Source organism: Euphorbia lathyris, chromosome 3, assembly GCF_963576675.1.
Source record: "Euphorbia lathyris chromosome 3, ddEupLath1.1, whole genome shotgun sequence".
Taxonomy (NCBI): domain Eukaryota; kingdom Viridiplantae; phylum Streptophyta; class Magnoliopsida; order Malpighiales; family Euphorbiaceae; genus Euphorbia; species Euphorbia lathyris.
The window spans coordinates 83,523,045-83,541,537 of record NC_088912.1 but is presented as its reverse complement, the minus strand read 5'-3'; the positions used below and the strand labels follow the sequence as shown (position 1 = coordinate 83,541,537).

General features: G+C 32.6%; 1 protein-coding gene across 1 annotated transcript; it reads left to right on the top strand.

The window, feature by feature from the left end:
• Positions 1 to 14,014: 14,014 nt before the first annotated feature.
• LOC136224152 (beta-fructofuranosidase, insoluble isoenzyme CWINV1-like) lies at positions 14,015 to 18,187 on the top strand. Its single transcript, XM_066012416.1, has 7 exons — positions 14,015 to 14,249; positions 14,367 to 14,375; positions 14,910 to 15,772; positions 16,003 to 16,164; positions 16,268 to 16,509; positions 16,727 to 16,817; positions 17,829 to 18,187. Exons 1-7 carry the CDS (start codon positions 14,057 to 14,059, stop codon positions 18,006 to 18,008), a joined length of 1,740 nt encoding a protein of 579 aa, XP_065868488.1. The 5' UTR covers positions 14,015 to 14,056; the 3' UTR covers positions 18,009 to 18,187.
• Positions 18,188 to 18,493: the final 306 nt, after the last annotated feature.

Below are 18,493 nucleotides of genomic sequence, written 5' to 3'. Positions count from 1 at the left end.
GACACGACACTTTAATCACGACTCTTCAACATCTATAAATAAAGATTTGATTGAGAGTTGAAATATGAGGAGAGAGTTAGATTTTAAGATTAGTGCAGAGTTTATGCAGAAACTCTGACTCAGAAATGAGTCAGAGATTAGAATTCGATTTTGTAAAAAGCAATATGATGTACACACATTGTTTATCAAATAATTACAAACACGGTAGCATTTAGATTTGTTCATATTAGTTTACATTTTGGTAGTTGACGACCCATCTCTATTCCGAAGATTCAGCGAGAAGATTTAGTAGAGGATCCGCCCCTGAGCCTGACAAACTCTAACGAAACCCAAGGAAAGGATTGACAACCCGTTCACTTGCAAGCCGTCGAAAGTTTCCATGCTTCTTGTTCTCTATAAACTTGTATCAAATTCATATTTCATCTAATAAAGTTCATTCTATTCGATAGATTTTTATGTAGCACTTTAGTAAATGTTCCGAAGTGAGTTCTGGTGTTTTCATTAAAACGTAGTTGAATTCAAAATCATTACAAGGAAACTTTGTTGAACACTTAGACAAATTGATATCTCGGTAGAGTATTAATTTGGTTAAGGAAGCAATCTAACCGGTAGGGGATTGTTGCGTTCAAAGCCTTTTAATTAGAGGAATTTACGTTATTTCATTTTTATAATTTATACAAAGTTTAAAGTTGTTTTCTTTGCTTAATGCAAACGAATACATTTGTTTACTTTTCTAAAGAACTAAACGTTTCTGTTTTGCAAATTCACCCTTAAATCAGAAGTGGTTTCTAACATTCGTCATACTCTAATCTAATTCTTATTTTAGCAATTTTAAAACCAAATCCAATTAAACGATTTTCCATATTATAAACCTTAAAAGTAAATCTAACCAATTCAAAATAAGTTTTCGTTAAAAAGCGTTCCCTGTGGGTTCGATATCTTTTATTACTACAAGCGTATACCGTGCACTTGTGGAAATCGCTCAATAAGGGTCCACCTCCACGGACTGTGAGTCCACGATCGACGTCCTAGGGCCCGTTTTTAGACGTGCCTGTGACCAAGACGGTGGGACCGATGCTAAATTCGACAATTTTTCTTAGCTTGACTAATATGAGCCTGGCGTTTTCGTTGGAGCGAATTGTTTGGGATTTTTGTGAATTTTTTATGTTTTGTGTGAATTAAGCGTTTTTTTTATCATTTATCGTAGGTTTTCATCACAGGTCCTCCACCTCCGGTGTCTACACTTGCTGAGTAAAAAATAGCTCGATATAAGTCAATTACTGTCGGATCATGTGTTCCCCGGCCATAAGTTCCCTCAATGGCTTCCATGAAGCCTTCTTAACGGGTTTTGTGTTCCATGAAGTCCAAAAGGGGAACCCCTCGAGATAAAGGGCTCCTTCAAGTGGTATCCCTTCCTTGTCCTTTATAGCATGAATCCAGAACCAATATGGTTTGAAGTCCTTCACGCTAGAACTTGTGTTTGAGATGAAGGGTTTCCGTTCGGAAGGAGTCTTATTGAACCAAATGGCGTCGTCAGTAACCCTAGTTGTGGGAGTCCATATTCTACGTAAGAGAGGCCCCGTCATGACAACATTCAGATCATCACAGTCCTCATCTAAGGACAGAAGGTTGAGCCAACCGTTCGGCAAAATCCGAGTAAGGTAGAGATCACATTCGTTCAGGACATTCATAACACCATCTAAGAAAGGCAGCCTAACCCTTTGCTCCAAAAAAATCCTATAAAAATCCAGATTACCCTAAAGAGCCTGGGTAATTATTTGGTTAGAACAGGGCATAACGACCTTTAATTGACTAAACTCTAGGTATTTAGACGTAAGTTCAGTCAAGGAAAATTCATCCATGAATAAGATTTGTTGGAAATTTTTAGGTTTTGGATCAAAAGTCTTTTTAGCTTTGCTAGTGGTGGGTTCGTCAGAAGATGAAGTCCTTTTAAGAGCCATACCAGAAGAAGATAAGCAATAAAGAGAGATGTTTTGATGCACTTACTTGGCCGAAAAAGAGGAAAATCGCCGGAGATGAAAAAGGTAACACTAAAATTGCAGCAGAGGTTTGAGAGGGAGATAGCGCAAGCAGGAAGAAAACAAAGGGGCATCACCAGGTATTTATAGGAACTCTCAATCATTGGAAACGATGACGGGGTTTCTCCAACCCATATTTAATAAAAGGAGTGATGAGGTACAATATTAGAAGAGTCTCGAACAATCACGCGCAGAGTAAAAAGATCTGTTTGACATCTGGCGTGACGTGCACAAAAGAAAAGGTGCAAGTTCATAGGCTTAGCTACCTAATGCTAGGCCCAAAGCGTGGTAGCATGCGCTTCGTCAAAATCCTCGAAAGAAAAAATGACAACATTTAAAGTCCTTCACGAAGTTCATCTAGCAAGATAGTCGAACGTAGTTCTCCAAGCAACGCTCCGAACCCTAAAGATCTCGAACGTAGATTGAAGGGAGGCATATGATACCTTAAGAAATATTCTATAGGAACATTCTTTACACATGGATCAACATCACCTTTCGGATAAACAAGACTCGCATGAACCGTCCGATCTGAAGAAATAAATATTCTCTAAAGATGTGAATGATACCATTCAACCATGTGGATGAACATCCACCATCCGTCCCAGTAGTTGTACGGCTTGGAAAGGAGAACCGTTGGATCAGGATAAACGGTTACGTGAAGAATGTCAGGTACAGAACATGGTGCGTTGCGCCGCGTGACACCGCAGAGGCCCAATAAAATGAGGACATTTTGCATCACGTTTCCTATGTGACAAAGGGCGCCACCTGACTTCGTTGCAGTCTGATGGTCGCAGAACCAACCCCGATGAATCATTATGGCACATTTCCAGGACTACGACAGTTACCCCTTGTAATAATTATAAATAAATAAGTGTGTTTTGCACATGAGGTGTGTAAACACTACACAGTTAACAATATTTCTATTATCTTCAACCAGGGGCGGATAGGGGTGAGCATGGTCCTGTTCGGTCTAAAAACCAAACCAAACTGAATTGGATCGAAACCAAATTACCTCTATTTTTTAGGACCAAACCAAATCAAATTATAATTTAGTTTGGTCTGGACTGAACCGAATTACTTCAGTCCGATCCGATTTGGTTCATATTTGGACCAAACAAAACACTAGAGATCTAAAACTACTTTGCCTTGACTAACTAAACAATTATATAAAGACAATAATCATATAATTAGTTTTTCTTTTGTATATATAATTAGTTGAGAGAAAAAAAAACATATTTAATTGTTTTTTCTTTTCTATATATAATTAGTTAATTAATTTAAAACCTTAAAACTAAAAGTAGTACATATTGTATTTCGGTTTGGTTTTGTTCGGTTTTGGACCGGACCAAACCGAACCAAAAATCAAACTAGCTTAAAAATGAGGACCGAACCAAACCAAAATATAATTCGGTCGGGTTTGGTTCAATTTTTTCGGTTTTTGAATTTTCGGTTCGGTTCTGCTCACCCCTAAAGGCGGATGTGAGGTGTCAAATGGGGCATTTGCCCCCCTTCATCCGGAATAATAATAAAAAGATTTAGTCTCAAATTTTTATAGGGAGCAATTTTACCTCTAAGGTTGATAAATTGGGTCAATTTGAGAAATAATTCATCAAACTGTTTTCTCGGTCATGAATCTTGTCATCTAGACTTCATACATGAGTTATTTTATCAGTAACAAATCACAAACATATGTTGGGATGTGAAAAAATATTAAAAATATACTGTCTTTTGTACGAATTAGACAAAATAATTCAAAAAATTCACCGAATTTATAAATATTAATCTCCAATTTTATTATTAAATTACAAAAAACATTATATCATTTTTTTAGAACAAATTGATATGCAATGGGCGCAAAATAAAGAAAAAAATAACTGTATTTTATAACAGTGTCTAAAATTAATCCAATTTATCAATGTTAAAGGTAAAATTGCTCTTGGCTACAAACATTAGGAGTAAAATTGTACCATTTTAGACGTTAGAGGTAAAATTGCTCCTGACGGGTATTTTTGCACCTTAACCCTAAAAAGAAGCAGTATAGGTAGAGACAGCAGATCGTTTTCAAGCTATGACAAATCATAGATGTCAATTGTCACCTCGTAATCGTCGATCTACTTAGAAGTTTTTCTTAAAACATTTTGTATCGAATAGCAATTATATACTAAAGTATATTTTTTTCAATTAATACTATTTTGTTAAAAACAAAAATTACACAGAATTTTGACCCCTCTTCCCTCCCTCAAATCTTGAATCCGCCACTGTCTTCAACATTTCTCAATTTTTACTAACTTAAATATCAAAATGAGTTTGTACGACATAGCTCCCTTACCAACCAGCTATTATTCTCATTTCGAATCGACAAATGAGGTTCCTCAATAAGTGTGGAGGCAATTGTAAGGCTGATATTGTAACCTTGTACAGTGGTAAACTAGTTCATAGTGTACGTAGTATTATTCATTATTCACACCAATGTCGGACATGAATGGAAGGTACCGACATACTAAGTCTGGACACCACACATCAGCCATTTGGCATAATTGAATATCTAATCAGATTCTTGGCAGCTCACCAATATTAATGTTCGTCAATCGGACCCTTTTTTTTTTTTTGTAAGGACATATATTTATAATGCAGATAGCATAGTCTAGATTGCAATTAATTTCAATTTTATCATTATTACCTATCCCCCTCACTAATACTATTCACCAAATGGCTTTTAATTTCTATAAAATATCCTTTCCCAAAAAGAAAGAAATAAACATTGATTGACAGATTTTTTAGAATCACTCTACCTAAATCTATCAAAATAAATATCTATGAATTTCTGTTCATAAAATCAGTAGAGATATGATTGATATGGAAACATATTTAGATTCAGATATTCTTTAAAATAAATATTATACTAATTACTAAAATTAATGAAATTGAGGGTAGATTACACTCATGCCCCTCAACTTTGCTCTTATTTCATTATGGCCCCTGAATTTTAAATTTTGATATTATGACCCTTGAATTTTAAAATTAGATATTATGGTCCTTAAACTTTGCATTTTACTAACATAACGGTTCATTTTACTTTTGACCAAGTTAAATACTTCAATAACAGGTAACCTGCCATAATGGAGCCGGTGTAATAAGATTATAATGTATAATTAACCTTAAGGATATTGTAGTCTCTCACTAATCAAAGTATCGGTTGTATATTAGTAAATTGGTTAGGATAGATTATGCAACTTTTTCATTCTCTCTTTTGTAACCGCCATCTTCTTTCTTGGTTCTTCCTTTATTTTCTGTAATTTCATGATACTTGTTGTGGTATCAAAACACTTTCGTGCATCATTAAATTGATCTTTTGATCTTTTTCTTCATCTTATTTCTCCCTTTCGAGGAATTTATTTTTCATCACTTGAATCGATTTTGATTTCAAGTTTCTTTTGTTCGATTTTGAATTCTAATCGATCTTTGTGCTTTTTTTTCTTGAAACTGTATACAATGAGTCGCCAAGATCCACTAATAATAGTTGCGGAAATAGGAGTTATGGTAGATCCTTCAAGTTGCTACTACATGCATCCAAGTGAAAATACAAGCCTAGTGTTGGTCGCGCAATTGCCCAATGGTAATAATTACCATTCCTGGCATCACGAGTTCGTAGAGCTTTACGAGCTAAAAACAAATTGATGGAACTTTAGAGATTCCTACAACTACAGAACCAAACAAAGCTACCTAGGAGCATTGTAACTCTGTGAGCTTTTCTTGGATATGTAGGCCAATTGTTCCTTCTATTGCACAAATCATACTTTGGTTTGATAATTGTGCCGATGCTTGAGATAATTTGCAAGAACGAGTTGCTCAAGAAGATTTTTTATTAAGATTTTTTTAACTTCAAGAACAGTTGTACACTTTTACTCAGGGATCTTTATCAATAACTGATTATTACACTAGTTAAATGACTTTACGGGAAGAGCTAATAAACTTTAAACCTTTTTCTATTTGTAAATATAATCATGCGTGCAAATGTGCTAATCTTTTAACAAAAGTTAAGGCATATCAGGAGAAGGGTTATGTTATTCCTTTTCTGAAAGGCCTAAATGTTGATATTCGAATGTAAGGTCTGAAATCTTCTTAATAAAACCTTTACCATATATCAAAACTTTTTTTTTGTCTTTAGTGTTGCAACATGAGAGGCAAAATGTAGGTAATATTTTGGTGATAAAGCCTTCAATCGATCTTGCTAAGGGTCAGTTTTATGATAATAAGAAAAAAGGACATAAATACGGTCATTATGACAAACCTGGTCATACAATGGATCAATGTTATAGGAAACATGGGTTCCCTCTCAGTTTTAAGTTTACGAAGAATAAGAAAGGTAATACAAATGGAAATGTAGTTACTGAAGAGCATTCTCAGCCAACTCATTTTCCATCTTCTAATGTTTCTTCATTGGTTGCTCAATCACCATAAGGAGACAATATGAGCACTGAAACTTTGTCAAAGGCACAATATGCTCGATAGATGGTTATTCTAGATGCAAATGATGTTGTTTAAGAACCAGTAGGCCATGTTGTGGGAAATATGATTTCATGTAACTTTGACTCTCTAGCTTATGTTTTTAATAATGTATTTATATCCATTTTATCTACTATGGATGTTAGTTGAATTTTAGATTGTGGTGCCATATACCATATAGCTAATGATATTACATTATTTAGTGCTCTTAGAGAAGTTAAAAATATTGTTGTTAAATTACAAAATAGTCAACAAATTGTTGCTTCTAAAGTTGGTAATATAGTAGTTAATTCTATGCTTATATTATATAGTGTGTTTTTAATTCCTAGTTTAAGTTCGATATTTTGTTTATTAGCAGACTAGCTGAACAATCTAATGATGGGTATCTCTTTGTTGTTGTTGTGTGCCTTATCTAGGACACTAATCCTTAACAGGCGATTGGTTCAGCTAAGGTCTGTAACCGACTATACATCATGCCTTATAAAATCTCACCTTCAGTCCTTTTAAGTTATCTTTCAGTTGTTTCTGCTCAATTCAATGAACCAAAACCTTTTCCTGCCAAGCAATTGTGGCATTATAGGTTAGAACATTTTCCTTTGCAAAGTTAGGTCTTATATGTGATATTCGTGTTTCTGTTCAGTGTAATAAAGATGAGCATTTCAATTTTCATGTTTCTCCTATAACTAAAATGAGAAAACCTTTTCACTTAGTTTTACAAATATTTTGTTTATGTTTGATTTAGTTTATCTTGACATTTGGAGGCCTTTTAACACAGAATCAAATGTTGGTTATAAGTATTTTTTAACCGTGATAGATTACTATAGTTAGATATACATGGGTGTATCTTATTAAGTCTAAATCACAGTCTACTAAGTGTATATAAACGGTTTTTACCAATATTCTAAAGTACAATTTTTTGAAGAAATTATGAGTTTTATGAGTGATAACGATTATGATTTACAACTCACTGATTTCTTCCTACAAAAAGGTATCTTACATCAATTTTCTTGCCTATATATACACCTTCACAAAATATCATTGTTGAGAGGAACATGGGCGTTTTATTAAATATGGCTAGAGCTTTAAGGTTTCAATCTTCTTTTCCACTTTCTTTTTTAACAGATTGTGTTTTGTACGCAACCTTTTTAATTAACATTGTAAGTTAAAAGTTTTTGGTTGTTTGGTTTATATTGTTAACTTGAAAACATGAAAAACTAAGTTTGATCCATGGGCTATTCCTTGTGTCTTTATTGGGTTTAAGTCACAATTCAAGGGTTAGAAAGTTTATAACTTAGAAACCAATACTTATACTGTTTCTAGAGATTTTAGATTTGTAGAAAATCTTTTCCTTTTAGAACTCGGGTTTGGACTCTGTCACTTAAGTGACATCAACCTTTAAGTATAAAATTTTTAGTTATCTTATTTTCATATGATTAGGAAATACACCAAAAACTATTGATTTGATACCAGTGCAATCTCAAAACAAAAATGGCATCACTTATTTTGAGGTACAACCTAATCCATAACATTTACCCATGCATGTTTTAAATGATTCATTAACTCATAATGATAATGGTGTTGATCAAGCTTTATCTTTGCATTTTTTAAATGATTAATTGGCTCATAATGATAAAGTTTTTTATTGAAATGCTTTAAGTTATGAATCTTTTGATGGCCAAACTGGCCTCTGTTAATGTTCAACAAGTTACATAACCTCGTGTTATTGGTAGAAGGTTTGATAGAATTATGAATAAATCTGGTTATCTAAGAGACTATCATTGTAATCACATTTCTTCTTTATCATCTATTAGTGTTCTTTTACACCTCCAAAACAACATAAGTATCATTTATCTAGTGTTATATGATATTGATATGAATTTTTATCCTTATCTTCATATATGATTTTTAGAGTCGTTTTTCTTAATTTAAGTCATTTTTCGTTTCTTTTCTAGTTAAAATACTTTTTAAAACTTGTTTAGTGAGTTCGAGTCAAAGTTAGTGTCCTTTTAGTTACCTTTTTTGCTTACTTTCACTCGTTTTACTTTTTCCTAGTTAATAGTTTCACTCACTTTCACTCGCTTTCACCTTTTCTTAGTTAAGTAGATTAATATTTAAAATATTTAATCTCTTATATCTTTCTAGAATTCTATTTTCCTTAGACTTTCTAATAATGTAGTGTTTATTAGAATTTAATTAAAGTGTGAATTTTGGCTTTGAAATTTGTATATGTGAAGATAAAAATTACCTTTTGAAATATCTAATTTGAGCTTTAATTATATTATTTCGGTTAAAGGAGAAACGACAAGGAAGAAGGGGACATAATTTGAGCTTTAATTATATTATTTTGGTTAAAGGAGAAACGGCAAGGAAGAAGGGGACATAGTGGGAAAGAGAGACAAAATGCAATAATAAGTTGAAATTTGGCCCAACACATTGTGTTGGATGCAGATTCAGCAAAAATGCATCTTTTTCCACAACACCATGTGCTTCCTCCTTCGCGTGGGCTCCATTTTCTAAATCAAATTCAAAGTCTTCTTGCTATCTAGACATATTTTCAAAGTCTTCCCACTTTATTTATGTTCAATTTTTCCACTATGGCTTGTAATTTTCTCTATATAAACTAGTTTAGAATCCCATCTTTAGGTATTCAGATTCTCCATAAGGAATCAAAGTTGAAATCTGACTCACATATAGCTTAGGAGTAGTTAAATATTTAATTAGCATAAGTACAAACCGTAGTTAGTTACCATTTAGATAACGACGTAAAATCGAGTAGTTCAGTACTTGCGATGTGAATCCGTGGATTCGATCTGGACTTAAACCTGATTTATTACTTGATAATGATGGGGTACATGTATCCCTTAGTTGAGCATCCCTAGCGACAAGCTCGGGAAAGCGCATCAAATATACAAAGCTATCTTATGCACATAAATCATATGTTTTGAATCTTATAGTGTAATTCCAGAACATAAGAATTATAAAGAAGCAATTAAATATGAGTGTTGGAAGATAACAATGGTTACTAAGTTAAAGGCTCTTGAAGCAACACAAACATAGATTCTCACCCTTTTATCTACTGGCCAAGAAACTATAGGGTGTAGGTAGGTGTTCAAAGTAAAATTAAAGAGCGAGGAAACATTACAAATATACAAGGCTAGGTTGGTAGCTAAGTGTTATGCTCAATTTGAAGGGATTGATTATTTCGATACATTTTAACATATTGTTAAACTTAGTACTATCAGGCTAGTGTTGTCTATAGTAGTTATCAAGAATTGGCCACTTTATTAATGTGATGTGAATAATTCAATCCATGGGAAATAAATGAGGAATTCTATATGCATCCACCTTTAAGTATGTTATTGCCTCAATCTAACCTTGTTTATAATTTACAAAAGTTTCTATATGGTTTAAAATAGGCAAGTATGTAGTGGTTTTCTAGGTTGTAGTGCTCTTATTCAAGCATGGTTATGTTTAATGTGAATTTCATCATTCAATATTTATAAAACATCACAATCAATGTACAATAGTTATTTTAGTCTATACTAATGACATTATCTTAACTAGTAATGATTTAATAGAAATTGACACGGTTAAGGCTACTTGGATGCTGAGTTTAAGATAAAGGATTTAGGTACTTTGATGTTTTTTATGTGATTGGAAATTACAAGGACAATATATGATTGAGCATTTCACAATGAAAATATGCTCTAGAATTGTTAGAAGATGCATGCTTTTTGGAGAGAAACTGACAAACACTCATATGGACTCCACACTGCAATTGTCCAAGAATCAATGAGTTCCACTGCTTGATCCATCAATATATAGAAGGATTATAGGGAAGCTTATTTATTTTTCCAATACAAGGCAAGATATTACATATGTTGTCAACACCTTAAGCCAATTTTTATCACAACCTACAACACATCTTCAAGTAGCCAGAAGAACCTTGTTATACATCAAAGATGGTCTAGGAAAGGGTTTATTTTATTCAATAAAATCAGAGATACAACTGAAGGCTTTCACAAATGCAGACTGTGGTGCTTGTGCTAGTACAAAGATATATATTACTGGTTTTATGTCTTTTTGGGACAATCTTAGTGTCTTGGAAGAGCAAAAAGCAAGCTATAGTCTCTTGAACTTCAACCGAAGCAGAATACAAATCCATGCCACCTATCACAACAAAAACAAAATGGTTCTATTATATTCTTTAGGCCTTAAAGATCCATCATACGCTTTTAATTCCTCTATTATGCAATAATCAATCTACCATCTACCTTACCATTAATTCCACCTTCCATAAAAGGACGAAACATAATCATGTTCTCACTTTGTCTGAGAAAACAACAAATAAGGCTTGCTGCATCCAATGAAAGGATGTAACGCATTAAATTAGATTGTCACTTCTATGAAAGGATGAAACACATTAAATTGGATTAGGTAACTTTTTTATTCTCTTTATTTTGCAACATTCATCTTCTTCCTTGGTTCTTACTTCATTTTCTGTAATGTCATCAAATTTGTTATAATGGAAATGATATTTTAAGCAACTTTTCAATTCCTACTTTTTTTTTAAGTTTTGAGGTTATTCAGATGTTGTTTAGTTAAGAGAAGAAAATGATTGTTTAGAGATAGAAAAGCTCTGATAATGGTGATTCCATGAGAATTATGGTTCTAAACAACTATAATTCTTCAATTTTCCATTTTAAAATTGTCATCGGTCATTTTGACTTAATAAAAAAAGGAGTCATTATATTTATAAAGTGTAAAGTTCATGAGTTATAAATTATGATATCCAATTTTAAAATTTAAGGGTCATAATAAAGGTAAGAGTAAAGTTGAAGGGGCATATTTGTAACTTGATTACCTAAAATATAGATGTCGAGGTTGTGTCACATTCCACAATTTGGAAAAAAACAAATATAATATCTAATGGCATCCGCAAGTTGAAGTGATACGTATTATAATCACTTGGACAATATCTAGATCTTACATCGAAGCAAAATATAGATCCATGGCATTTGTATTATACATCCAAGATGATTCAGGAAATGATTTATTTTATTCGACAAAATTAGAGATAGAATTGAAGGCTTGTACAGATGCAGACGGGGGGAGGGGGGCGCTTGTGCTAATACAAAGAGATATATTACTGGTTTTATGTCTTTTTGGGACAATCTTAGTGTCTTGGAAGAGCAACAAGCAAGCTACAGTTTCTTGAACTTCAACCGAAGCAGAATACATATCCATGCCAGCTATCACAGCAAAAATAAAATGGTTCTGTTATATTATTTAGGCTTTAAAGATCCATCATACGCTTTTAATTCCTCTCTTATGCAATAATCAATCTAACATCTACCTTACTATTAATTCCACTTTCCATAAAAGGACGAAACATATTAAATCATGTCCTCACATTGTCTGAGAAAACAACAAATAAGGCTTGGTGGATCCTATGAAAGGACATAACACATTAAATTAGATTATCACTTCTATGAAAGGATGAAACACATTAAATTGGATTTGGTAACTTTTTTATTCTCTTTCTTTTGCAGCATTCATCTTCTTCCTTGGTTCTTACTTCATTTTTTGTAATGTCATCAAATTTGTTATAATGGAAATGATATTTTAAACAACTTTTTAATTCCTGCTTTTTTTTTTTTTTAGTTTTGAGGTTATTCAGGTGTTGTTTAGTTAAGAGAAAGAAAGTGATTATTTAGAGATAGAAAAGCTTTGATAATGGTGATTCCATAAGAAATATGGTTCTAAACAACTATAATTCTTCAATTTTCTATTTTAATTGTCATCGATCATTTTTTTTTTGATAAAAGTGTCATATTTCATTCCATAGAATCATAAAGTACAAATACAGCACAATAAAACTTCTCACTCATACAGGCTATAGCCAGTATAAGATCCACAAAGGGAAAAAAATAGACTACAAAGAGCAAAAAAAAAAGACTACAAAGAGCAAGATAAAGACTACAAAAAGCAATAAAAAAATCACAAAGGGTACAAATACAACAAAATAGAAATCATATACTTCTCGGAAGTCGAATCCCATTGAAAAACAGCTGTAATCCATTCTTCATCATCTAACCTCTTCCGGACATTCGGATCTGAGTCCTTTCTTTTTTTGCAACCACGCAAATCTATCGATCATTTTGACTTAATAAAAAAAAGGAGCCATTATATTTGTGAAGTGTAAAGTTCATGAGTTATAAATTATAATATCCAATTTTAAAGTTTAATGGTCATAATAAAAGTAAGAGTAAAGTTGAAGGGGCATATTTGTAACTTATCCAAAATATAGATGTTGAGGTTGTGTGACATTCCACAAGTTGAAGTGATACGCATTATAATCACTTGGAAAAAAAACGAGTATAATATCTATGGCATCCGCAAGTTGAAGTGATACGTATTATAATCACTTGGACAGTCTCTAGATCTTACACCGAAGCAAAATATTGATCCATCGCATCCGTAAATTCAAAAATACAATAGTTTTATTATATTTTTATGCCTTAGACATCCCTCATAAGCTTCCAATTTCTTCATTCTATAATAATCAATTTACCATCTACCTTATCATTAATTCTCCTTCCATGAAAGGACGAAACACATTAAATCATATTGTCACTTTGTCCGAAAAAAGCACAAATTAGGATTTTGGTGCATCCTATTTCAATTTTTACTGCCAATCAACTAGCCGACATTCTAATAAAAGCTCTACCAATGAAGTTATTTAAGTACTTTTTAGGCAATTTTGATGTTCTCACAATACGCACCCATCTTGGGGGATAATAAGATTATAATATATAATGAGATGTAAGGGTATTTTAGTCTTTCACTTATCAAAGTATCGATTATATATAAATAAATTGCTTAGGATAGATTAAGTAATTTTTTCGTTCTCTTTCTTTTGTAACAGTTATATTCTTTCTTGATTCTTCCTTTCATTTTCTATAATTTCATCAGCCTTTTTACAATAAAAATAAAATTTTAAACAACTTTCATTCTTAATTTTTTTCTTTTTATGATTTTAAGGTCATTTATATATTGTTTAATTAGAAAAAAAAAACTCCAAAAATGATAGTTCACTGTGAAATATAATTCTAAACAACTTTAATTCTTGTTATCATCAGTTATTTTGATTTAATCAACGGTACAATGAGTCATTATATTTGTAATGCGTAAAGTTCATGAGCTATAATAACTAATTTTAAAGTTTAAGGGTCATAATAAAAGTAAAAGTAAAGTTAAAGGGCTATAAGTGTAATTTACCCAAAATATTGATGTTGGGGTTGTGTCACATCCCACAAATTGAAGTGATACTTATTATAATCACTTGGAAAATAACAAGTATATCATCTTTATAATTTTGAAAATCACAAAGTAGGATTACTTATTTTGTGATATTATTTTTTGGCACCAAACTTGTCCTATAAATAGGGTGGAGGCATAGAGTTTTCTCTTCATCAATTAATCACCAGGGTTTCATAGAATATTAGAAAATGATTTCTGGGTTGAAATTATTATTTTTGTTTGCAGTGTTTTTAGGCCAAAACGCCATTGTTGAGCTTCAAGCTTCTCATTATGTGGATGAGAAATTACAACAATATGCTAATATTAATAATGTTGATATTTCCATAAATCAACCTTATAGAACTGCTTTTCACTTCCAACCAGCCAAGAATTGGATGAATGGTATGTTTAATTCTGGATTATCACTAATTAATCCTCATTATCCATTTCCACAAGCTCTGATTAATTTTAATTTTTTTTTTTTTTTTTGTTGCTGCTGCTGAAAATGGGGGCACACAGATCCTAATGGTGAGTTCATGATTTTCTTCCCTGGTTTTATTTCAGAATTCTTTTTAGTATAAAAATTAATTAATTTTTTATTTTTGATAATACAATCTGTTCTAACTATTGAAAATCATGTGTTTTAATGGGAGGAAAGTAGAATTTTTACAGATTAATGACCCATAAATCAATTTGGGGAGCATAATTTCTCCATAAAGCTCGAAATTGCTTATCTGTAATTTGCTAACTTTAGATCAACATTATCCATTCTCTATGCTTATTTTTTTCTTTTTTTCTTTTCTGAAAAATTTGTGGTTTTATATATATACACGTATGATTTTCACCTGATTAGTGATGGATAAGTATAAATTTAAACCTTACAATGATTTTAATCTCTACTGTAAAATTATATATATTATAATAATAAATGATAGAAATATTGTCTAAAATATTTTTATATTTAATGTTGACTACTAATATTTTAGTATTAATTAATATCATAGAAATAGTTTAATATTAATAAGTTGAGGTAGTAATTTGTAAATAATTGAATAATGGCAGGACCAATGATATACAAAGGAACATACCATTTCTTCTATCAATACAACCCAAAAGGAGCAGTGTGGGGTAACATAGTGTGGGGCCATTCAACATCAAAAGATCTTGTTAACTGGGTCCCACATGGGACAGCTATGTTTCCATCTCAACCTTCCGACATCAAAGGTATCTGGTCTGGTTCCGCCACCATTCTCCCCGGCGGAACACCGGCGATCCTCTTCACCGGCGTCGACAAACTCGACAACCAGCTCCAAAACCTAGCCCTCCCCAAAAACCTATCCGACCCGTACCTCAAACAATGGGTCAAATCACCCCGTAACCCGCTTATGTCACCCAGCCCGAATAACCAAATCAACGCCAGCTCTTTCCGGGACCCGACCACCGCCTGGATCGGCCACGACGGCCAATGGAGGGTCACAATCGGAAGCAAATTTAATTCTCGTGGAGTTGCGATTCTTTACAAGAGCAAAGATTTTGTTCATTGGATTAAAATGAAAGAGCCGTTACATTCGGCTCCGGGTACCGGAATGTGGGAGTGCCCTGATTTTTACCCGGTTTCAGTTAACCGTGGTTGGGATATCCAAAAACCGGTTATAGGAAAAGGTATTAAGTATGTGATGAAATTGAGTTTGGATGAGACGAGACATGACTATTATACGGTTGGGGAATATGATATTGTGAAGGATAAGTATATTCCTGACCCGGGTTCAGTTGATGGTGATTCTGGATTAAGATATGATTATGGAAAATTTTATGCTTCTAAAACATTTTTTGATAGTGCTAAAAATAGAAGAGTTTTATGGGGTTGGGTTAATGAATCTTCAACTGATGAGCAAAATGTCTACAGAGGTTGGTCTGGACTTCAGGTAATCCTTAATTAGCTTTATCCTATTTCTTAATTTTTAATTAGAGCAAGGACTAATTTTGAATTTTATTTCTGACGCAATTTGCGTCGATAAATTCATACTTCCGTCGGTAATCTCACTCTATTCTAAATGCACTGACGGAATACAAACGAAATTATCCGTCAGCAATACTTAGTCCTAAATAAAATAGGTAATTTGTAACATATTTTGGTGGATTGAAATTGTTGCAGGGATTTCCAAGAACAATTTATCTAGACAAATCAAGAAAGCAATTGGTACAATGGCCAGTTGAAGAAATAGAAAAGCTTCGTTCAAATGCATTCCATTTGCCTACTTCCAAAGTCCTTAGACAAGGTGCTGCCATTGGAGTCTCTGGGATCACACCAGCTCAGGCAAGACATTATCATGATTATCATTAACTAATTCCTAAATTACTTGTGATTATCCAAAGATTGATTAACATAAAATTATTGATGTTTTTGTGAATTTAAACAGGCAGATGTGGATATATCATTTAAGGTATCAGATTTCAGCAAAGCAGAAAAACTAGACCCAAGCTGGACTAACCCACAGCTACTATGCAGCAAAATGGGTCACTCGGTTAAAGGTGGGTTAGGTCCATTTGGGTTGCTAGTTTTGGCTTCCAAGGGCATGAAGGAATACACTTCTGTGTTTTTCAGAATATTCAAAGACCATAACAATAAACTTGTGGTGCTTATGTGCAGTGATCAAAGCAGGTTTCTTTCTTTCCCAATCGCTATAGTTCCCGTAGACCCAACCAATGAAAAAATGAACGCGAGTACGCGTTCATTTTTTTATTGGAGAGTAACGGTTCAGATGATGTATTGACGTGGCATCATCTGAATGGTACCAGATCAGTCTGGTTCGGGACCAGTGTAGAAAACCGGAACCATTTTAAGATTTATTAAACTTTTATGGTGTTTTTGTATGTAGATCTTCACTTGTTCCAGATTATGATAAGACCACATATGGTGCTTTTTTGGATGTGAACCCTCTTGGTGAAGAGCTGTCTTTGAGAAGTTTGGTGAGTTCCATTCGTGTCAAGTAATACATTTTAATAATATACATTTTGTAGATATGACAATATTGGAAAACCTTATCTAAATGAAACATAGGGTCTTTGAAAATATTCCCAACCAATATTATATCATAACTTTTAGGAGAAGAAAGCAATATTATAGCTTTCCTTTACCAACCATCTTTACCTTATTTGTGTTCAAGGATAAAGTTATGTTATTTTTTCTATTTAAGTTCATTGTTAGACCTAACACTTAATAATCTATGATATATAGCTATTCAAAACTTTCTAAGGGTTTATTCGATTCGGTTGTTGATGTTTAATGTTTGTTATTGCAGGTATTTGATAGATTTTAACCGATTTTTCTTAAAAACATATATCAGTAGTTGTTTCTCAATTCTAACCAAACATGAATTACAAAAAGGAGAACCAAACAGGCACTAAATAACTGTTTGATTCTCTTTTTTGTAACTTGGTTTTGTTTTTTCACTTCAAATAAAGGAACATTAGAGTTTGGTTAGGATGGAAAAACAGTTATTTTTAGCTATTTCGAAAGAAAAATCAACTAACTTCTACCTATTATCAGTAACACCAAACAGTAAACAACTAACAATACACCGCTGAACCAAGCATAACATATTACAAACTTTTAAGTGGATAATTTTAATTTGAAGAGTAATAATATTATATCCCATCTTCCAAATTAAAGTGAAAGGAGATTTTCACTCAAGAAACCATTGGCTACTTTTCTATGATAATGCATGCTATCTATGAGTCCAATTTGGTACACAAATTAATTTTTCATGTGATAGGGAAGTCTAGGTCCACTAAATCTATATATTTAGAGTAGATCCCACACATTTTTAAGATTCCCAAGTCTATTCTTAAAATTGTAGGATTCCTCATACCTAACCTTAAGTTAACATGTGCATAAGTTGATGCTTTCTTCTTTTCATTTTCACCATTTAGGAAAATATGTATGTTGATGCAATAAGAATAATTGTCCTATATATACAGATTGATCATTCAATAGTGGAGAGCTTTGGTGGAAAAGGGAAGTGTTGCATCACAGCAAGAGTTTATCCAACATTGGCTATAAATGGAGCTGCCCACTTGTATGCTTTCAACAAAGGAAGTCAAACTGTCACTGTCTCTAAATTCAGTGCTTGGAGTATGAAAAAGGCTAATATCAACTAATTTATAGTGTATGATCATATGTACTATTACTCCTTAGTTTAATTTTCATTAGAAATACTATGCTAATAATAATAATGATTTAGTAGTTTTTATATGTTCAATGTAGAAAATCCAATGGCTTTGTACTTGCCAATGAGAGCTTTAGAATGAAATAAGAAATGATTTAGTTGAGCTTGTTACTTTCGAAATTTGCATTTTTAACAGTTTTTATAAATTTATATGTTTAGTACATATTTAATTAATCATATTCAAGATTATAAACATGAATCAACTCACGTAATCACATCAAATAGAAAACTGGCCAACTATAAAATTGGTTTTACAATATATATCTCTTGTAGAATTTCCAAATGTAACCTCTGTTCCAAAAAATTCAAGAAGAAAATCCAGAGAGAAGATCAATAGAGTTGGAGTTGTATGTGTTTCTTTCACAAAGTCTGTTTTTCACATAAAGAAAATGTACATAGTTATTTGATAATAACTTC